The sequence below is a fragment of the Stenella coeruleoalba genome, assembly GCF_951394435.1.
Source record: "Stenella coeruleoalba genome assembly, chromosome: 19".
Taxonomy (NCBI): domain Eukaryota; kingdom Metazoa; phylum Chordata; class Mammalia; order Artiodactyla; family Delphinidae; genus Stenella; species Stenella coeruleoalba.
In genome coordinates, this window is record NC_137165.1 from 51752088 (window position 1) to 51774609 (window position 22522).

At 53.2% G+C, this 22522-nt stretch overlaps 1 protein-coding gene across 2 annotated transcripts in view; it reads left to right on the forward strand.

Moving 5' to 3' along the window:
* The window catches only part of DNAH17 (dynein axonemal heavy chain 17), a 110914-nt gene that overhangs the window by 13844 nt on the left and 74548 nt on the right, over positions 1 to 22522 (forward strand). For both annotated transcript variants that reach the window (XM_079904930.1, XM_079904929.1), the window contains exons 12-21: positions 709 to 904; positions 3186 to 3332; positions 8118 to 8226; positions 8544 to 8647; positions 10504 to 10644; positions 13514 to 13657; positions 15493 to 15675; positions 18260 to 18514; positions 20042 to 20211; positions 20740 to 20962. In XM_079904930.1, the coding sequence (XP_079761056.1) occupies positions 709 to 904; positions 3186 to 3332; positions 8118 to 8226; positions 8544 to 8647; positions 10504 to 10644; positions 13514 to 13657; positions 15493 to 15675; positions 18260 to 18514; positions 20042 to 20211; positions 20740 to 20962 (1672 nt within the window). The remainder of the gene's footprint in view (positions 1 to 708; positions 905 to 3185; positions 3333 to 8117; positions 8227 to 8543; positions 8648 to 10503; positions 10645 to 13513; positions 13658 to 15492; positions 15676 to 18259; positions 18515 to 20041; positions 20212 to 20739; positions 20963 to 22522) is intronic.

The following is a 22522-nucleotide window of genomic DNA, read 5'->3' on the forward strand; positions in this document are numbered from 1 at the left end:
AGCTGTGGAGTTTGCGGTGGGTTGTGGGGACGTCTGTCCCAGCTCTGAGGCAGGCCCATGCTTACCGTCGCCCAAGGCTTTCCTTCCCAGGGCACGGTCCCAGGAGAGACCCTGACTGCACCTCCCCCTCCTCTGGGTGCCTTCCCAGCGGGCATGTCGGGAAGGTGACCTTGGTGGTCACCCTCATGGAAATGAACAAAGACACCCAAATGAGAACAAGCAGAGGCTGCTTCCTCGGTGCTGGCCAGAGCAGGGAGTCGGCCACTGTCACTCGTTTTTGGCAGAGGCTGGAAAGCAGGGGGAGGAGTGGAAGAACCCACAGCAGAACAGAGAAGGCCCCAGGTCTCCCGGACTGGACGCCATCAGCATGGGGACTGGAGGAGGGCGTCCTGTGTGTTTGGTCAGGAGGCATGTCTGGCTCTCTGGTTGGTCCTAAGTTGGAAGGGAGGACAGAAATTAAGGAAGGTGGCAGTTACGAATCAAGTCCTGGCCATTCAGGGCCAATATTACAAGGATTATCATTTGACTTTCTGGGCTGGTTGCCGCCTGTGAAGGGCGTCATCCACGTGTATGTTCAGTGTCTCAGCCTGGAAGAAACAGAGAGCTGGCTGCCTGCTGCATCACCCCAAGGTCTGGCAGGCACGGTTGGGGTGTTAGCGAGGCCCTGAGGGAGACGGCACCTGACCCTCCTCCTAACTCTGATTCCAGGGTCATGTCCAGTGTGGAGGCCAAGCTGATCTACCAGAAATACGATGAGATGGTGGAACTGCTGAGACGCTACCGTGAGAGGATCTACCAGCAGTGGGCGGCGGGGGTAGACCAGGACTGCCACTTCAACCTGGGGCAGCCCCTGATCCAGCGGGACCCCGTCACCAGACTCATCCGCGTCAACTTCAGCAAAGCGGTGGGTGTCGTCTGGCCGCAGCATCGGGAGGGCAGCTGGGCCAGAGGCTGTCCCAGGGACCTAGGGTTCCCCACGGGGCAAGCCCACGTGAGGCTGAGGCTGACCCCCCCTCCTACCAACAGCATGGACTTGTGGGATTGATGTTTATGTCATATCCAGCTAAAGCTTTATTATTCAAGTGTTGCTTAAAGTATGCCCAGGATATATTTAAGATATGAGACAGTCGTAGCCTCCTTGAAAATAGCTGGAATGAGTACGCTATTTTAAAGCTGGGCCGCCTTTCATGGGATCCCAAGGGGAACTATCAATTTGAGAATTTAAAAGAAAAGAAAAAAAAGGTCTTTTCAGGATCTGAATAAGTGGACCCCCTGGTCAAGTCGGGAAGGCTGGAGGGAATCCACACCGTCCAGGGCTAAACCCCAGGTAGTTAACTAGGTACGCGGGCAGAAGCTGGGGCAGCCTGAATCTCTACAAGCACCTGCCTTTCAAGAATGCATCTGCCCTGCTCTGAGGTCAGCGGTGATACCAGGAAGGCAGGGAACCCAGATGGGACTTTTCCTCTGAAACCTTCTTTCACCCAAATTCATTCTTTCATTCAACAAATAGTTACTGAACACCTACTTTGCGTATGTGTTTGGGATGAATTAGTGAACCAACAAAGATCTCTGTCCTTCTGGAGCTGCCTCCTACAGGGAGAGGGGGAGACAGAGAGGCAGAGAGAGGGGAGAGAGTGGTGGGGGCCCGGTGGAAGGGCCAGGAGGAGAGGGGGCGGGGACGATGAACTAGCATAACGTATAACACATGAGAACGTGATGGTCGGTACCTCAAAGAATGGGAAAGGCAGGTAAGCGGGGAATGGACAGAGCCGGAGGAAGGGGGCAGGTTGCGGCTTTGGACTTGAGCAGAGACTTGCAGGAGGTGAGGGCGTTGGCCAGCAAAGATGGGAGGAAAGCCTTCGAGGAGAGCAAACAGCTAAAGCAAAGGCCAGGAGGTATGCGTGTGCCTGGTGAGTTGTGGGAGCAGCGAGGAGACGGGGGGGCCGGGGTGGAGTGATCAGGGGAGGTGCAGGGAAAGGGGGTGAGGAGACGATGGGGCACAGAGAGCCTCTCGGGCCCTGAAAGGGACTTGGGTCTTTGTTCCGGGCAAGGTGGCAGCCGTTGCAGGGTTTCGAGCAGAGGAGGGCCCCGATCTGAGATGCTGTGTGTGAGTGGGCTTGGGGGGAGGGCAAGGCCAGAAGCACAGAGACCACTTAGGAGTGTTTTGCTGGAATCCAGGTGAGGGATGATGAGAGGGTGGTGGCCTGGACCAGAGCAGCAGCAGTGAAGGTGCGCAGAGGTTAGATTAGATTTTGATCACAGGGCCGATGAGATCCTAGACAGGTTGGAAATCACGTGTGCGGGAAGAGAGGGGTCAGCCCCAGCCTTCTGGGGCTGGGCAACTGGAAGGGGGGAATGGCCATCAGATGAGACAGCGGGTGGAGGCGGCTGGTGGGCAAGACTGCTCTGTTTCAGTCACGTTGAGTTTGACACGTCAACTGGACATCCACGTGGAGACGCTGAATAGGCAGGTAGATGCCGGAGTCTCAAGTCAGGAGAGAGTCCCGAGCTGGGGACGTGAGCACAGGAATCACTCACACGTAGATGGTTCTTAATGCTGTGACGCTGGGTGAGGTCACCAACGTGAGAGCAGATCGAGAGGGACCCCATCTGCGGTTCTCCAACACTTAAATCTCAGAAGCATCAGAGAGACTGGTGATGGGGCCCAGGAGAGCCTGATGTCCTGGACGCAAAGGGGACCATGTGCCCAGGAGGGGGAGGGGCCAGCTGCCGGGAGGCCACGCGAGACGGGGCCTGTGACATGACCCATGGATTCAGCAATGTGCAGGTTACTGGGGCTCTCCAAGAGCGGTGTTGGCCGAGCAGTGAGGGCAGAAGCTCTGTCGGAAGGGCTGCCCTGCTGTTGGTCTCCTGGGCTGTAACCAGGGGGTGGAGAGGGACAAGGGAAGGTCAGCCCCTAGGGAGGAGCCTTTCTTTAGACACCTGGCAGGTTAGTTACAATGATGGTGTCCACCATGCTGGTGATGCCAGCGCTTCTAGACATCAGGAACAGTCAATAGGGTGAAGGCATCGTGATCCTACCGGTGGAGCCCATCCCCAATCAGACCTCCCCCCAGCTTTGGGGGCTGTCGAAGCATCCCAGGGACAGACCCTCACTTGCGCTGCTACGTACCATGCCACTGAGGCCACCCCCTCACCTCTTGTATTCTCTTCATTCACCTTAGCTGGTGGCAGTGCTGAGAGAGGTCAAGTACCTGAACTTCCAGCAACAAAAAGAGATTCCCAGCAGCGCCGAGAACCTGTTCTCACAGTACGAAACCTTCTGGAAGTTTGTGGGCAACTTGGAACTCATTGCCCGCTGGTACAATGAGGTGAGCTGGTGTTGCTTTGTTTTGTTTGCCACGATGGGGTTTTGTTTAGAACAAACACAGGTGTACGATCCCCACCCAGAGTAGAACTGAGAATGTTTTCCTATTTGAAGGTGGTTGGAGCCACCCTCTGGGGAGAATCCACGTTCTCACCTTTTCCACCTTCCAGAGTTGCCCGCGTTCCTTGGCTCGAGGCCACGTCACGCCACCTTCGGATCACAGCACCTTTGCTTTTGTTGTCATGTTCCCTTCCTTAGTTCTTCTTGACTCCCTCTTATAAGGACCTCGCAATCGCATTGGGCCCGCCCGATGTCGGGGTCCTTAACTGAATCGCGTCTGCAAATTCTCTTTTGCCAAGTGCAAGGTGACATAGTCACAGGTCCTGTAGATTACGACATGACGTCTTTGGGGGCCATTATTCAGCCTACCGCAGACACCTCATCCAAAAGGGGCCAATGAAATTCCCTCTCCTTGAACCCTGGGAACTTGGAATTGGGTCCCAGCATCATTCACACCGGAGTCTCAGGGGGAGCAGAGAAACCAGGATGAGCGAAACACGGGCCGCAGAGGGAAGGGAGCAGGCGGGTGGAGCAGACAGGCGGAGAGGCCCCACGAGACAGAGGGGAGCCCGGGCGTGGGCTTTGTGGGCCCAGTCCCCGGGGCTCCACCAGCGCACCTCCACGTGACCTGAGCCAGCTTTAGTGGGCTTATATTTCTTGCAGCCAGCTTGCCCCCGACTGGAGCCACTGGGTGGAACCTGGAATATTTCTGTTTCTGGGTTTTGCATCTCGATCTGTTGGAGAGATGCTTACACGCTCCTAAATCCCTGATGTGACAGCCCCTTTCCTAGAGCCCCGAAGACCGTGCCTCGGTCGCCTTCCCTGGCCTGTCTCGTGGGGGCCTTGAACTTAATGCTCGGTTCCAACCAGAACGTGGAGAGGGAGGTTCCTGTTCTGCCCCTCCCCTGCCGGCTTGTTAAGTGCCCTCTGAGTCGGTAGTAACTGCAGCACAGCTCTGCCGTGCACCTCCTCCCTACGGTGGCCAGATTTGACCAAGCCCAGGAATTCCCTGCCAAAAAAGAGAACGTTGGAACATCAAAAGATTCAGAGCAAGGCCTTTGGGACACTGAGGAAGCCTCCCGACCTTGCTAGAAGTGACCGCCTCCTACCTGAATGTGAACTGAAGCACGCCAGGTCATGCCATCACGTGGATTTGCCAAAAAGTATCACTCCCCCACTGCTCACCCCAACACGCCCACCACAGAACCAACCATAGACCCGTTCCTTACTCTATTCCACAAATTAGAGCATGGGGGTGACATCACCTGAAATGTGTTCAGGATAAACTGGAGTAAGCTGCTTTTCACTAATTTCATTTTTGAAGATAAAATCTTAATTGACTCACTTATTGATGCTGCGAACCGTGACAGCCCAGGGCCCGCCTGAAGTGCGTTTCCTTGAATTAGCTTTCTCCAGAAGCAGCTCTGTTCAGGTTCAAAGAACGCCGTGTTCATCCGTTCCCTGGAACGCGTCCCGGACGCGGTGTTTAGGAAGAATGGAAGCCTTAGAGATACAGTCACGTGGAAAAATGTTTGTGGGTTACTTTCAGTGCAAGAGCTTTTTTTTTTTTTTTTTTTTTTTTTTTACAACGACGCAATCAGAAACAGACAAAATCCAACAAACGTTATTTAGAATGAAACAAAAAAATTGATCTTCCACTTCTGAATTTCCAGACAAAACCCAGCCAGTCCCATGCGGGGAAGCATGTTAGCTTCCGCTGTGAACGACATTGTTCTGCTAATAGAAACATCGGACAAAGATGGGGAGCCAGGCAGTGAGACCCAGAGCTCAGCGCCTGTGGTGACCATCATTACTGATGCCGGCTCCCCTCTCTGGGGTGCTCCTGGCCCCTTAGATGCGCTTCTTTTTTTTTTTTTTTTTTTTTTGCGGTACGCGGGCCTCTCACCGTTGTGGCCTCTCCCGTTGCGGCGCACAGGCTCAGCGGCCATGCCTCACAGGCCCAGCCGCTCCGCGGCATGTGGGATCTTCCCGGACCTGGGCACGAACCTGTGTCCCCTGCATCGATAGGTGGACACTCAACCACTGTGCCACCAGGGAAGCCCCGTGCTTCTTATTCTTAACGTACTTTCTGTTGCCGAGAGAGACCCCAGGCCCCCAGACTGCTAATATCTATTAATGTTTGAGCTAGGTGAGTGTTGGAGTGGGGCTTTAAGGGATCTGCTGGGGGGTCTGGGAAAAATGCCCTAAAGGTGTGGATTTATTATATAGGCTGCTGAAAAATAATAAACAGGGCGTATCAAATGGATCTCAGCGCTGTGAGCTGTGTTTACTCTGGGCAATCACAAAGGCATAATAACATTTAGCTCTTGTCTGGGCTATTCGTGTAATTGTTTAATATCCAAACTCTGATAAATGGAATCAAGATTTCACATTGACTCACTTTTCATTCCGTCAGTGCTTTCTTCTGCTCCTGTCTGGTTTCCACTGGTAATAGCTGTTAACCTTTATTTCTCTGCCATACCGTACCTTTTCTAAGAGTTAATTGTCTGAAAAAGGGGGACATGGGTGGGGAGGGGGCACCATTTAAAGTACCAAATATATGTCAAGGATTATTGTGAGTGGAGCTGGGAAAACTGGACGGCTACGTGTAAAAGAATGAAATTAGAACACTCCCTAATACCATACACAGAAATAAGCTCAAAATGGATTAAGAGACCTAAATGTAAGGCCAGACACTATAAAACTCTTAGAGGAAAACATAGGCAGAACAGTCCATGACTTAAATCACAGCAAGATCCTTTTTGACCCACCTCCTAGAGAAATGGAAATAAAAACAAAAATAAACAAATGGGACCTAATGAAAGTTAAAAGCTTTTGCACAGCAAAGGAGACCATAAACAAGATGAAAAGACAACCCTCAGAATGGGAGAAAATATTTGCAAACAAAGCAACTGACAAAGGATTAATCTCCAAAATATATAAACAGCTCATGCAGCTCAATATTAAAAAAGCAAACGACCCAATCCAAAAATGGGCAGAAGACCTAAATAGACATTTCTCCAAAGAAGACATACAGATTGCCAACAAACACATGAAAGGATGCTCAACATCACTAATCATTAGAGAAATGCAAATCAAAACTACAGTGAGGTATCACCTCACACCGGTCAGAATGGCCATCATCAAGAGATCTACAAACAGTAAATGCTGGAGAGGGTGTGGAGAAAAGGGAACCCTCTTGCACTGTTGGTGAGAATGTAAATTGATACAGCCACTATGGAGAACAGTATGGAGGTACCTTAAAAAACTGAAAATAGAACTACCATATGACCCAGCAGTCCCACTACTGGGCATATACCCTGAGAAAACCATAATTCAAAAAGAGTCATGTACCGCAATGTTCACTGAAGCTCTGTTTACAATAGCCAGGACATGGAAGCAACCTAAGTGTCCATCGACAGATGAATGGATAAAGAAGATGTGGCACATATATACAATGGAATATTACTCAGCCATAAAAAGGAATGAAACTGAGTTATTTGTAGTGAGGTGGATGGACCTAGAGACTGTCATACAGAGTGAAGTAAGTCAGAAAGAGCAAAACAAATACCATATGCTAATATGTAGAATCTAAAAAAAATAAATGGTTCTGAAGAACCTAGGGGCAGGACAGGAATAAAGACGCAGATGTAGAGAATGGACTTGAGGACACGGGGAGGGGGAAGGGTAAGCTGGGACAAAGTGAGAGAGTGGCATGGACATATACACACTACCAAACATAAAATAGATAGCTAGTGGGAAGCAACCGTATAGCACAGGGAGATCAGCTCTGTGCTTTGTGACCACCTAGAGGGGTGGGATAGGGAGGGTGGGTGGGAGACGCAAGAGGGAAGAGATGTGGGGATATATGTATATGTATAGCTGATTCACTTTGTTATACAGCAGAAACTAACACACCATTGTAAAACAGTTATACTCCAATAAAGATGTTAAAAAAAAAAAGAATTATTGTGAAAGGCAAATAGCATCTAATGTACAGTTTGAATTCTATGTACATCCCTCACTTTAGAGAGTAGACCTGTCCTTGAAAACTTACATGTAAATCAAAATGTTGCCAGATAGGACAATATTCCAAAGCACAACTGGTGCTTGTTATTTAAAGGAATAATTAATGAAAACTGTATACACACTCTGTCTTTTTTTTTTTCTGTTCTGTGAATCGAGGTTTTCGAGTGTTACATGAATTTCTTAGCTCAGGGTAGACCCGTATCGAGCCTGTATGGAACCTACCCTACCGTTCACTCTGATGCTTTAACAAGTGAAACAGCTTCTCCACAGATCCTGGACCTCCTTTGTATGATCACATTCCGAGCCTTAGATCATAGGCAAGGCGATGTTCTGAGAAACGCCCCAGAAGTGTCCCAGTTACCAGTGTGTATTCCTCTGATTTTCTTTTTATGATTCTAAGCCGGATATTTGAAGCTTTGGATTAGGTACGCACTGTTTTTGCATTCGTGAATTCCCTTCTCTTTCTACCCCATAACATGGGTGATTAGGAGTTAAGTATATACGTAAATCCTTGGTGATAAAAAATAATTTTAAAAGTTGGAATCTCCTGAACTTTGATGTACACATAATTCCCAATTAAATAACACTAACTGTAATTGGTTTGGTTGGGATTGAGTAATAAACACCCTTACCAGGAGACGATTTTAAATCTGCTTGGATTTGGAACAAAGGCCCTGAAACTGTAGCCCTTGTTTTGCAGATAATGACCACTGTGAAGGACGTAGAATTTCCACTGATAAAGTCAGAATTGGAAACAATCGATGTCAAATTGTTGGCCGCTGAGACGACCTTATTCTGGAACGGCCAAGGTACAAAGGCGACATTCATTCCCCCTTAGGTTGAACTTGGGTGAGGGGGATGGAGGGCCGGGTCCAACCTGTCGGCCACCTGGAGTTCCTGTGGAATTAGTGATCCACCTACGTGGGGATAGGGAGACCTTGTTTCCCAAGAGACACGATGTGCTTTATTCCTCAGCGTTGCCTTTTGGGAAGCTCTCCGCGATTTCCTCTGCTTCAGGCTCCGGAGAAGCGGACAGACTCGCCGAGCATTGTGTTGTAATAACGAGTGTTAAGCCAGCCCTTGCTAAATCGTTCATTTTGTAAGATCCCTTTATGCTTCTTTTTAGGTGTGTTTGAATATATTCAAGAGATGCGAGAAATGCTATACAACTTGCAGAACAGGATACAAAAAGCAAAGCAAAACATAGAGGGGATTTCCCAGGCCATGAAGGTGAGTAACCTGCAAAGCACAGAGCGGGGCTTAAATGGGGACCCCGGAGAGGGTCCTGGGGAAACGGGCCCCCTCGGAGACGATCACGGAAAGTGCCCAAGGCAGTGGGGGCCTGCTGTGTGAGGCTCTGGGCTGTACCATGGTGACGTCAGGGTGGCCCCAAGGCAGAAGGGCCCCTGGTCACTCTGCAGAGCTCCATTCCATCTGGGTCTGTTGAGCTCAGCAAGTGTGTGGGCAGGTCCCTCCGCCAGGTGGGTGCCAGGAACGAGGGTGGGGGTGGAGATGCGCTCAGACTCGGCCCCACCGGGAACACACTCATCCCTCGATGCAGAGCAGCACAGGTCCTTGCTTTCAAGCCTCATCCAGAAAACTGGGGGAAAGCCTTCGCTAGCACTTCCCTCCCCCACCATGCTTTGTCATCAGTGCCTGCATCTGCAGACACCTGCCCCGGGCCAGCGCTAGTTTGTTCATTAGAAAACACCTCTTCTGTTTTGAGACCCCTTTGGCTTATCACGGTGTGAAACTCTTTCCTTCGTTACAATTGACGTTCATTTCATCACCATCCACTTAGATTTAACTCAATACATTGTAAGCAAAAGCCATTGCTCACCCCATTTTTTTCTGATTTGTTTTCTGATTCAGTTTTCTTTCAATCAGATTATTTCCCCAAGTAATTGCCTCAGAAAGGGTGCGTTGATGACCTACTTTCTGAATCCTTGCTTTCCAAAACTATCTTTCTTTGGATGTTACCTATAGCTGTCTTGTCCAAGTAAAGGATTTTCTGATATGGTCCTTTTCTTTCAGTAGCCTAGAAGCATCCCTGTACTCGTCTGCTCTGGCTGCCATAACAAAGGACCAGAGACTGGGCAGCTTAAACAGCAGAAATGTATTGTCTCATAGTCCTGGAGGCTAGAAGTTTGAGATCAAGGTGCCAGCAGGGTTGGTTTCTTCTGAGGCCTCTCTCCTGGGTGTGTAGACGGCTGTCTTCTCCCTGTGTCCTCGCACAGTCGTCCCTCTGTGTCTATGTCCTAATCTCCTCTTTTTATAAGAACACCAGCCATATCAGATTTAGGCCCACCCTAATGACCTCACTTTAATCATCTCTTTAAAGACCTTCTCTCCAAATGCAGTAACATCTGAGATGTTAGAGGTTAGAGCTTCAACATATAAATTTGTGGGAGGAGGCACAGTTCAGGCCACAGCCACCCCTGCTTATAGCCTCAATGTTGAAAAAGCTGACAAAGGTATGACTTCCCCTTGCTGATATATTTGATATTTCCTCTGAAAGATATTTTTTGACTTTCCTGTTCTCTCCATCCAGAGGTAGGTAGAGTCCTTGGTCATCTTCAGTGTTCAGACGTGTCACCAGAGTGTATCCAGACGTGTGTCTCCTTTTGTTAATGTTCCCTGGATCCACAAAGTACTTTCAATCCGAAAATGGCAACCTTGCCTCAGCCCCCAGGCACCTTCTCCAGTCACTCATTCTCTCCTGTGTGTCCCTTTCTGTCCTGTACTCTGAGCATCTCCACACGTGTCTCCAGATCTGGCTGCCATGTCCCGTCACCCCCAGCTCCTGAGGTTCCCCGACAAGAGGGTCAGACACTCCTTCCCCTAGAGGGGCTCCTTTGGGGCCTGACTGGGGAACATGCACAGAGGTCTCTCCGTGGTCCTCCAAGGCCCTGGTTGGTTTTGAGTCACATCATTGGAGGCTCTCTGGCCAACAGTCCTCAGCGGCCCCTTGGCCTCTGCGAGGCCAGCCTAGGATGGGGACACTCACTCTAAAGGCTGTGTAGGAGGGAGTAGGGCCAGAAGCTTTTTCTTCAGACACTTCTCTCCCGCTCACCTTTTCCTTCCAGGACTGGTCGGCCAACCCAATGTTTGAAAGGAAGGACAACAAGAAAGAGGCCCTGTTAGACTTGGACGGGAGGGTGGCCAACCTCAACAAACGCTACACCGCGGTCAAGGACGCCGGCCTGAAGATCCAGTCCATGGTCATGGTAAGGAGCTGCCCGGGAGGGCCTTGGAGAGGCCATGGGCTCTCCGCAGCCGGGGAGGGAGGAGGGAGAGCTCGAGGCTTCAGAAAACGTCAGGCGTCTAAGACCTTTAATCCAGGAGTCCGATCTTACAGTAGCAGACCCTGCTAACTGCTCCCCCGGAAGTCTGATTCCTCTTGTCACGTGTCTGCCCTCCTCCCCTAAGGGTGTCAGAGCCCCCTCCCCCCACCCCACATGAATCGGTGTGGACAAGTGACACCTTCGTACCAAGTCCCTGGGAGAAGCTGTATCACGGCTTCCCACCCCTGAGTGTGAGGAAGGCCCAGCAGCACGGAAAGAGAGGGGAGCACAGGATGTGGGTGCCCTGTGGTGTTTGGGTGCCAACACGTTGAAACTGGGATAATGTGCGGGCACGTGCTTGCTGGGCTGCCCGGCCTGAGGGTTATTCCTTTCTGCCAGCCGTCTCAAGGGTCCTTGGGCCCGGGGCCCCACAGGCACGGGCACGGTCGGAGGGGGATGCAGAATGGGAGCCTCATGCCCCTGGTAGCTCTGCCTGATTCCCGGCAGCATGGGGTTCTCACGCCTTCCTCTGTCTTCCTCCGTCCGTGGCCACTTTAGCCAGCTTGCATTTTCGCCTATTTCTGAGGCAAATGTGAAAGGTGCAGCTCTGCGTTGGCCTGGAAAGGAGAAAACTGCCCGCCCCCCCACCCCACCGAGCTCAAGATACTTTCAGGACAGTTTTTCGGGGTTTCCCAGTGCATGGTGCAAATCATTGCTATGGCCTTAAATGATGGGTCGCCACATCCAGACAGACCAGCAGGCCCCCCAGGAGGAGGGTCTGTGCTGGGCTGTTCTCATGGTCAAGTCATTGATTGGAAGGTCATTGCCCCTGTGGAGTGACTTGACTGGACCAAGAAATATTCTGTCTTGTTTCCAGATCCTCTTCCTTTCCCCTTTGCCCTGGTGCCAGAAGGGCCAACGAAATTAACATGTTAGACTGCAAAAAGGTTATTTGGAAGAGTTAACCGATTAACCTATTAACATTACCAGATGTGTTGGAAACAACATGGGAGAGATAAATCTAGCTTAGCATTGGGAAGAGGTTCACAGCACACTAGCCCAGCTGGAGGGGGAGCCAGGAGGGAACAGGAACCCCAGTGAGGCAGAGGCCAGCGAGCAATTGACAAGGCTTTGTTATCACAGCATTTGTCAGAGTCCTCTACTCCCATAATGGTCATTTGAACCATTGTTACACTGAAGTTATTTAAGCCTGTGTCTTCTCTCCCCTATTAGAATATAACTGCCTGAGGGTACAGACTGGGTCACATTCATCTTTGTGTTTTCCTGTAGCACTCAGTGTCTTAACAGTTTCATCTATCCACCCACCCACCCACCCATCCACCCACCCACCCACCCACCCATTCATCCACCCACCCACCCACCCATCCATCCACCCACCCAAACATCCATCCATCCATCCACCCATCCACCCATCCATCCATCCACCCACCCATCCATCCATCCACCCATCCACCCACCCACCCACCCACCCACCCATCCATCCACCCACCCAAACATCCATCCATCCATCCACCCATCCACCCACCCATCCACCCATCCACCCACCCATCCACCCACCCACCCACCCACCCATCCATCCACCCATCCACCCACCCACCCATCCACCCACCCACCCATCCACCCACCCACCCATCCACCCACCCACCCATCCACCCACCCATCCATCCACCCACCCACCCACCCACCCACCCATCCATCCACCCACCCATCCACCCATCCATCCACCCATCCACCCATCCACCCATCCATCCATCCATCCATCCATCCATCCATCCATCCATCCACCCACCCACCCACCCACCCATCCATCCACCCACCCATCCACCCATCCATCCACCCATCCACCCATCCACCCATCCACCCATCCATCCATCCATCCATCCATCCATCCATCCATCCATCCATCCATCCACCCACCCACCCATCCATCCACCCACCCATCCATCCATCCACCCACCCACCCATCCATCCACCCATCCACTCACCCACCCACCCACCCACCCACCCATCCACCCACCCATCCACCCACCCACCCACCCATCCACCCATCCACCCATCCATCCATCCACCCATCCACCCATCCACCCATCCACCCACCCATCCATCCATCCATCCACCCACCCACCCATCCACCCACCCATCCACCCATCCATCCATCCATCCATCCATCCATCCATCCATCCATCCATCCACCCATCCATCCATCCATCCATCCATCCATCCATCCACCCATCCATCCATCCATCCACCCATCCATCCATCCATCCATCCATCCATCCATCCATCCATCCATCCACCCATCCACCCACCAGCTCCTGCTCTGTTCCAGGCATACTACTTAGTGCTGGAGGTATAATGGTGGAAAAGACAGTCAATCCCTGTCCTCGTGATGCCTGGCATCAAGGGGAGGTACAGACCAAAGACAAAATAATTCAGAATTGTCATCTGTGCCATCACAGGCACAAATAACAAATTGCTAGAGGGAACACAGGTCGGCGGGCAGGGACAGGAACCAAACCTGAGATGAATGGGGGGTGGTCAAGAAGGGCCTTTGTGAGGAGCTGACATTTGACCTGAAACCTAAAAGATGAGAAGAAGCCACACCTGGCATGAATGGGAGGGAGCAGCCTGCAGGAAGAGCCTGGAGGGTTCAAGAAGCCGAAAGCAGACCACTGTGTGTGGAGGGTGTGAACGAGGATGAGGGTAGCCCAGGGAATTGTTGAATAAATTGCCTAAAGAGGGAACAGGTGGACCAGTGAGACGACAGCCAGCCACATGGTTCTGTTTGCAGGAAAATGCGGAACTCTTCAGAGCGAATACGACGAGCCAGCCCTGGAAGGATTATGTCAACTACGTTGACAGCATGGTCTTGGATGAATTTGAGCATTTCATTCGCAAGTCTCTAAATCACCTAATGGACAACATGGTTGTAGATGTAAGTTACAAATGTGAGATACATATATGTGTATTATGATATTATAAATATGAGAAAGGTTGACGCTGGAATCTATAATCTGTGGTTTCCTGATGAAAGAACAGACTGTCATGTTACAAATGAACAGACTTATTAAAGTCTTCCCAGGGTGACCAATTCGTCCCGATTTTAAACCTGAAAGTCCTGCGTCCCGGGACCCTGCTCAGTCCCAGGTGCTCAGGACATCTGGTCCTTAAATATGCTGCAGCGTAAGTGGGCTATAGAACACCTACAGGGATCTGAGTTGTCCTATGCTGCTGCCAGGTGAGGAAAAGCGGGTACCACTGCCCCCTCCTTATGCTGATTGGGGGTGGGAGGTGCCCTCCTATCGGCAACATCAGCCCCCAGCCCGCTCAACCCTCTGCTGAATTGAGTAGAAGCTTAAACCAGGTCAGCACTGTGGCTTTGCTGGTTAATTGCATCCCAGCCTGTTCTCCAAGAGCTATTCCCTGCCCATGTCCTTTTCACTACAGTGGTTCCCAAGTGATTTTGAATACTGCCAGGAGGGCAAGATGAGAGACACTCTCCCCCCCAAAGCCTACCCGCAGGAAAGGATGGTGAGCACTGCAGTGAGATGCCCTTACACAAGCTGCAGAGGGCGCTTGTCCCCAGAAAATCACAGACCCCAGATTCTGTTGATGAAAGTAGCCGGCATTACCAACTGTTAAGTCTCACCAAGCAAGGCACAGTGACACGGTATCAGCAATGAAGGTAGCTAATTTATAGTAAACTTACAAACTAAATTATCACTACAAAGAGAGGAGAGTCACGATCAAAAGCATGATGAGACCCTGATAAAAAAGCATCCTCAGAAAATCCCAGGGAGCCCCCGTGTTTGTGAGTGGCCAAGCAGCGGGAGCGGACCCCTGAGCCAGAGGCTTTAGGAAAGTCTGGTCCCCTGAGTTTGTGACAACAGACCTCTCCCACTTAGCAACTCACTCAGGCACTGGTGCAGACCCCGCCCTACTCAGTCATAGAACAGGGCTCTCTCAAGCCAGCCACCCACAGGGCCAGCATGGGACTACGTTTGGAGGAAGATCAGTGGCCACAGAGCAGGTCCCGAGGCCACCCATGGGCTTTGGCCCGCACTTTGAGGCTCGCCGGTACGTTGGGCGAGCCTCTACCCTGTCCCCTTACACATGAGGCTGCAACTCAGCCTCGCAGCCTCCCAAGAGGGACCCTCCCAAGAGGGAATAGACAGGGTTATGGCGTGTGTGCTTTAGAAACAGAACCTCCAAGGAACGTGAGGGCTTGTCCTTTCTGGAGCTCAGCGGAGACCATCCTGCCTGTCTGTGACACTCCCTGCCCCTGCCCCACTGAGCACTGTGGCCACAGCTGCTGACACACCTGAGACAGCCACCACCCACGCGCTCTATGTGTTAGTCGTCCCTCTAGTCCTCACGGTAACCCAAAGAGACGGGGACAGTGATTGCCTCTGTTCTATAGAGCAGCTGTACTCATTTTGTATATTTGGGGAAACTGGGAAGCCGAGGTATCGCCCAAGGCCACGCAGCTAGACAGCAGCAGATATGGGCTTTGAACGGAGGTAACGGGTCTCCTCGGCACTCACGATCACTGCTGTATCCCGCCCTGGACACCCAGCCTGCATTTGGCCCGATGGCGTTGCATTTGGTTGTGTAGCTCTCGCTCAAGGGCCCTCAGGAAGTGTGTTCTCTGCAGCGGCCCCAGCCAGCAGGAGTCAGCCGTATACCTTGTCTGGGGCTGGGGTGAACATCCGGGCACTGAAAATGGTTCAGCCCAGGGCAAGTCTTTGACCCCATGACGGCCTGTTTCAGGAGAGCATCGCACCGCTGTTTGAGGTCCGCATGGAGCTGGACGAGGATGGGCTGGTCTTCAATCCGTCCCTGGAGGTGGGCGGGGAGCAGGGCTTCCTGGCGCTGATCGGGAGCCTGGTCACTGACATCTACAATGCAGCCAAGCTCATCCCCAGGCTGGCCAAGGGCAGGATGAACTACAAGGTCAGTCTGGGCTTGGTATGGCCCCACCCCTTTCCCTGCCACCAACTGCTACCCCTAATGGGTCCTGAAGGTGAAGAGGAGCCCAGAGGCTTCCATTCCATCGGGTTCCCCAGGACGGTGGCCCAGATTTCTCTCTCCACTCCTGAGATCCCATCTTTCTCCCCAGAGCGGCTTCTCCTCGGTCAACCTGGTTTTCATTCCCCTGACGGCTCCCCACCCCCAATAAGACGCCAAGTGTGCATCTCCACCCTCACTGGTACTTCACTCCCTCCTGTAATTTAAACCCCGTGATCCTCTGAGCATGCAGGCTCTTTGACAGATGCGCCTTGCATGGGCTCCCGCACCCATTTGCTCTGAATGCATTAAACACCTAATGTGCATCTGACACGTAAAATGCAGTCAGATCAGATCCCGGGGATGCAAAGGTGTGGGAAATTCAGCCCCACCCCCCGCCAAAGGGAGGTCTGAGAAGGTGTGTTTGTCGGAGCGTGGTTTGTGGGGCAGTTAAACAAAAATTGGAAAAGACCTAAATGACCATCAAACACAGGTGTCCTTCAGTAGATTCCGGCCCATCCAGACAAAGGCATCCGGATGAATCCCAAAAGGGAGCCCGGGATGGAAAGCTGCTCGCGACACGTTTGTTATTAAGTGTTTAAGTTGTGGAACAATGTTTAGAATGTGATTTCATTCATTTAAACAAAACAAAAGCCTGCCCTCCTATGGATACACTCCAAACTGTTAAGAGTGCTTGCTTCTGGGAAACAGGATTGGGGCGAGGATGGTAGGAGGACAGGGGATGCCAAGGGAGCTTTTTATTTTATGTGCTTCTGCCTCGTTTGAACTTTTTGATAGTGGGCGCATATTATTTGTAATAAATATTTACAGCGAGATGCTCTGTGCTATTAGGGACAGAGGTATGTGTGCATACGTGTGCATGTGTGAGTGAATGTAGTGATGTGAGGACATGAGGAAGTACCTGGCAAGGTCAAGGACAGCTTCCCAGAGGAGCTGACGCGCGTTCTGAGTCTTGAAGGGTGGAAGGGGATTTCCAGGCAGAGAGAATGGCTTGAGGATTCCTGAGCCGCAAAAAGGTGGTATTTCTGGCCCAAGTGCACACAGCAGGCTGTTGCACAGCTCAGAATAAAGTGAACTATGCCACCAGTGGTCAGCTCAAGAATACACCCAACACAGAGCTGGACTCCCACGTGTGCTCCAGAATCTGACAGGATGCGCATCCGGGGCTCCTGCACCCACCCCGGGGTCCCGAGGGGCTTGGCATGATGAACAGGACAGAACAAAGCAGAATAAGGGTCCCGGTGATCAGGCCGTACCCCAGGCTGTGCACGCCCCGCTCTGGTCTCATTTGTATCCATGAGATTTTAATTCACAGAAGTGACCGAGTGACTACATGGAGAGGTCAGTGCCATTGACAGAAAACGTTAATGTCACTCACAGTTCCCCTGGAAAGGAGAAGCACGGCTGGCTACTCAGGGTCTCGGGGGAGGCAGCAGGTTGGTCAGAAAGCAGAAGCAGGACGGAGGGCGGAGCCCAGGCCAGAGGCTTTGCTGGGGTTTCTGCGGGAAGGTGAGACAGGACCAGGGAAAACACTCGGGGCCAGCCAGTCTGCACATCAGCGGCTCAGGGCTATGGGGGTCGTCTCCAGTTATCTGGTACCTGGCCCTGGGTGATGGGGCCGGGGGAACATGGGCTTGGAGTGTGAGGGTTAGTTAGATAAAGTAGGCGGTTGGGGGATTGGCTGGTTTTCACGTGAAGGGTGTGCTCCCACCCCAGCCCTTTGCTCTCTTAGAATTGGCTGGCCCTGCGAGGGGCAGTCTCTCCCCAGCCAGCAAGATTTTTTAAGATGCCAAAGCTTCTTAAGATACAGGAAATTTTAAAAACATGGTTAATACACACCCTCCACCTTGAGATTCTCCAGTTACATAAGGCAATCACTGCCTTTTCGCTAACACCAATTTGGGTTGGGTTTTCTGTCACTTGAAACTCAGAGCATCCTGTCCAGCCCGGGCCTCCCGTGCTCCTACTCCGGCCATCATGTGGTCTCCACGCAGGTCCTCACACATCTGCTTCCCTCCCAGCACAGGGCCTTTGCACGTGCTGTGTTGCTACTCTTGCTCTTTACCTACAGTCCATCAGCTCTCAGACCAATGGTCACTTCCCCAGGGAGCGTTCCCCAACCTCCTCCCTGTTACACCTGAATGCAAGGGTCAGAGTCATGATGTCTCGTTTCTGTGATTTTTTTGATGAAAATCTGACCCCACTCCTGGGCTGTCCACATCACATGAGCCCTGTCGACACCCCTAGGGCCCCCTCCCCCTGCGTGCACACAGCAGATTCTGAGTAACTACTTAATGAATGAAGCCACGTGAGTCATCCTGGGGTTTGCCTGGCAAAAGTCACGTCCAGTGTATCTTCTCACGGGAGAACATTGCAAACATTGTTTGCAGATGTCCCTGCGTCCCATCTAGAGAGGTTAGCCAACTTGCACCAACAGGGAGCCACTCTCCAGGGCGGGGAGACCACGGGCGAAGCGCTCACCCATCTGCGCCCCTCCTGCCCCTCGCAGACCGACCTGGAAGACATGACCGACCTCATAGAGATGGGGGAGGAGCTGTCCAACCTGGTCATCAGCGCCATAAAGGAGGCTGAGGAGTACCAGGACTCCTTCGAGCGCTACGCCTACCTGTGGATGGACGACCCCCAGGAGGTCATGAAGAGCTTCCTCATCTATGGGCACGCGATCAGCCCGGAGGACTGGGACCCCCAGGCCGAGGAGACCCTCCCCAAGATGCCGCCTACCCTCGCCCAGTTCCAGCAGCAGGTGTGTGTGAACCTCACCCACCGGCTTCCTCAACTCCAGAATCCCTGCCGTGGAGGGGCACTGGACTTGATTTAAAACTTGGGTGAACATTGTTTTTACATTTTTATTTATTGATTGATTGATTTTTGGCTGCGTTGGGTCTTCGTTGCTGCACGCGGGCTTTCTCTGATTGCGGCGAGTGGGGGCTGCTCTTCGTTGTGGTGTGTGGGCTTATTGCGTGGCTTCTCTTTGTTGTGGAGCACGGGCTCTAGGCTCGTGGGCTTCAGTAGTTGCAGCACACAGGCTCAGTAGTTGTGGCTCGTGGGCTCTAGAGCGCAGGCTCAGTAGCTGTGGCGCACGGGCTTAGTTGCTCCGCGGCATGTGGGATCTTCCCGGACCAGAGATCGAACCTATGTCCTCTGAATTGGCACGCGGATTCTTAACCACTGCGCCACCACGGAAGTCCAGGGTGAACATTTTTTCAATGTAAGTTTTATTATAATTCAAGTATGGAGAGACCAACAGATCAGCAGACGCCTGCTGTGAAAAGAGAGGTTGCGACTCACGGCTCCCAAGAGGAGGGGGGCACTCCATGCCATGCAGGGCCACGTAGGGCCACGCGGGGAGGCACCAGCGTCGGGCAGGAGGCCGAGGGAATGAGGGGAAAGCGTGGCTGAGAGCCTGAACTGTGGTCTTCATGGGGAAGAATGGGCAAGGCGGGGCGAGCAGGCTTAGGATGGGCTAGTTTGGATCAGTGATTCAGGGGTGCACTGGCTGTCCCGGGTTGTCAGGGGCCTGGCCCCGGGGTGATTAGGGCAGGGGGACAGTGGCCTGGAGTGTGAGAGCCCCATAGAGGCGGCGGTTGGGTTGTGAGCTCTGGTTGGTTGTTTGCATGTGAAAGGTGTGGTCCTGGGGGGTTGTCTGCCGTCTCTAGGACTTGGCCAGCCAGGGGGCAGAGGCAGTCCCTCCAGGGTCAGCGAGGCCCCCAGTACCAGAGCGTCAGTAATATAGAGCATGATGGGAATTCCCTGGCAGTCTGGTGGTTAGGACTCAGAGCTTTCACTGCCATAGCCTGGGTTCGATCTCTGGTCAGGGAACTACAATCCCGCAAGACGTGCAGTGCGGCAAAAAAACCAGGATATAGGACATGAGAAAACATAATGAACTTACAAAACTTCACCTCTTTTCCTGAAGCTCAGTGAGGGTGACCCAGCCACAGGGAGATGCACATGGGGTGGGGGGACAGCTGGCTGGTGGAGCTTGAGAGCCCAAGGACGTGCAGCAGCATAGAGTTAAGGGATGCCCCATGGGTGCCCGGGACCCCATTCACCCCTTGAAACTTTTGGCCCCTGCTGGCCTTGCTTGATGACGTCCCTTTTTGATGGGCTGTCCCGTGTCAGGGATAGACTGCTGGGCCTCAGGGCACCCCGGGGGTGCTGGGAGAAGGAAACTAGTGCCTCGTAAGGGCCTCCCCCACACACACGTGCTGTGCTGGCCCCAACCCCTGGCCCCGGCAGCCCGACAGGTGAACGGGGTTGTGTCTTCCAGATCGACTCCTATGAGAAGCTGTATGAGGAGGTGTCCAAGTGCGAGAACACCAAGGTGTTCAACGGCTGGCTGCAGTGTGACTGCCGGCCCTTCAAGCAGGCCCTCCTCAACACCATCAAGCGCTGGAGCCTCATGTTCAAGCGGCACCTGAGCAACAACGTGGTCAGCAGGTGGGCCCCAGGGCCGCTGGCCTGCCATTGATCATGCCCCAGAGGGCCATGTGCGAGGGGCACCTGCAGGCAGCCTTCCATGAAGTGTCGGTTGGACACCTCCTCCCCCAAACCGGGTGGCTGTTGGGGTGAAGGTCAGGCTCAGAGGCCGGCAGCCCCACGGAGGGTGGGTCCCAGCAGGAAGGTGTCACCGGGCAGGGCGTGGAGGCCCTGGTCCCTCGGTCATTGCTTCTTTACTGAGCACTTAGCGTGTCTGGGCTACAGATGCCAAGGAACCGTTCAGGAGCCCTGAGTCGGGCAGGGAAGCCTGGCGTGAAACGTGCCGGTGGTACCCATGCAGTTACAGGTGGGGTCGGGGCCGGGAGGGGCGTGGAGCCAGGAGAGCGTGTAATCCAGCTCCTCTGTCCGGGAGGCCCAGCAAAGGCTGCCCTGAGACGTGGCTCCATGCGGGACTCGCCGACCAGGCGAGCCGGTGAGGCACAGGGGTGCTGGGCAGGCACCCATCACAGGCGGCCTCTCGCCCACCAGCCTCGCAGACCTAGAAGCCTTCATGAAAGTCTCCAGGGCGGGCTTGATGAAGCCTCTCAAGGAGGGGGATTATGACGGCCTCGTGGAGGTGATGGGGCATCTGATGAAGGTCAAGGAGAGGCAGACGGCCACCGACAACATGTTTGAGCCCCTGAAGCAGACCATCGAGCTGCTCAAGTCCTATGGGGAGGAGATGCCCGAGGAGACGCACGTGAAGCTTCAGGTAAACAGGCCTGGGGGGCCCCCGCTGGGGGAGCTGGAGCTGCGGGCAGGGCCAGAGCCAGAGCCAGAGGAGGGCGGGCTCTTGTGCCGGAGCCTGCAGGCTAGACCTCCTCTCCTAGACATGGGGTCCCCGTGGAATGGCAGGGTGGGAGGACAGGGCTCTCTGGAGACAAGGGGACAGTGAGGCGGCCTCCAGAAGGGGGCGGCAGTAGCTCTTCCATTTGATTGGCGTTTCAGTGGATAAAAAGTACCTTCAAGTCCCACACCTGCTCCTGAGCGCAGCAGGAGCCTGGGCACGAGGGCTGGGGGACCAAGAATGGGGTCAGCAGAGACCTGATTGGGTGAGGGCGCCCAGAAGGCCCGCAGCCGGCCCCGGCCCCGCGTGGGACAGGTGGGCCACAGCGGGGAGGCTGAAGGGGACTTCCAAAAGCCCAGTGCTTTACAGCTAATTCGCAGAGCGCCAGCTGTCGGCGTCAGAGCAGCTGTATGTGCCTCTGGGCTGGGGCGGTGGTAGTGCAGAAGCTGGGTGCTGAAGCCACAGCCCAGCCACCCCCCTGGAGTTTGTCTCCTCCCAGACCCGGCTGCCTGCCCCCCACTTCTCTGCCCTGGCTCTGGGACTGGTCAAACAGGTGTGACTCCCCCTGCCGGGAGGCACTAACTCCAGCCAGTGCCCGAGACCCCACAGCACAGGGGTGACAGGATTGTGTGTCGATTGTGGGTCGGTGGCCGCCGTGATCTCCGCGGTGATCTCATGCTGCCCAGGCCCCGCTTTAGAGCACGTTGTGTTTTGCCCCAGCTGCCCCACCCGGGGCTCAGCTAAGGACCAGGATTCGAACCGTTTGTGGCCGGGCCCCAGGGGCTCCAGGGCTATGAACAGGGCGAGCGGTGAGATAAAAATTCTGACAAACATTTGAGGTGTGTCGCTGCCAACAGACTGTTAGTTAATCGTAGAAGAATGTGAAACAATGTCTATTTGTGGGTAAAGAATTTGGGGGCTGGGATTTTTTTCTTTAAAATACTTTATAATAAGTACAATATTTGCCCAAGTGTGGAGAACTTGGAAAATACAAAAATTCGTCTGATTGCTAAAGCCATTCTTGCCATGACAAAATCGCAGAAACGGAGGACAGGTTAGTGGCTGCCCAGGTTGGGGCGGGGGGCGGTGCTGGGTGCAGGTACAAGGAGGTAACACAAGACAGTTCCCTCACCGTGATGGACAGCAAGGTATGTGGATCACGGCGGGGGTTATGGGAATCTATACATGAGGTAGAATTGCCTAGGACTGCACACGCCCACGACGCATGCACTCACACACACACACACGTGCATGCATGCACATGACACACGCACACATGGATTCAGCTTAAAACACAGGGTGAAAACCGCCAAGTTCCATCACCCGCTAACAGAAACGCCCCAGTGTCGGAGGCCGGTTTGGGTGTCGAGCCTCTGCTTTGCGAGATGCCACCACCAGGGGAGGCTGGGGGCGGGCACACAGGACTCTCTGTGCTATTTTTGCAACTCCCCCCGAGTCTGTAATTATTTCACAGTAGAAAATTTT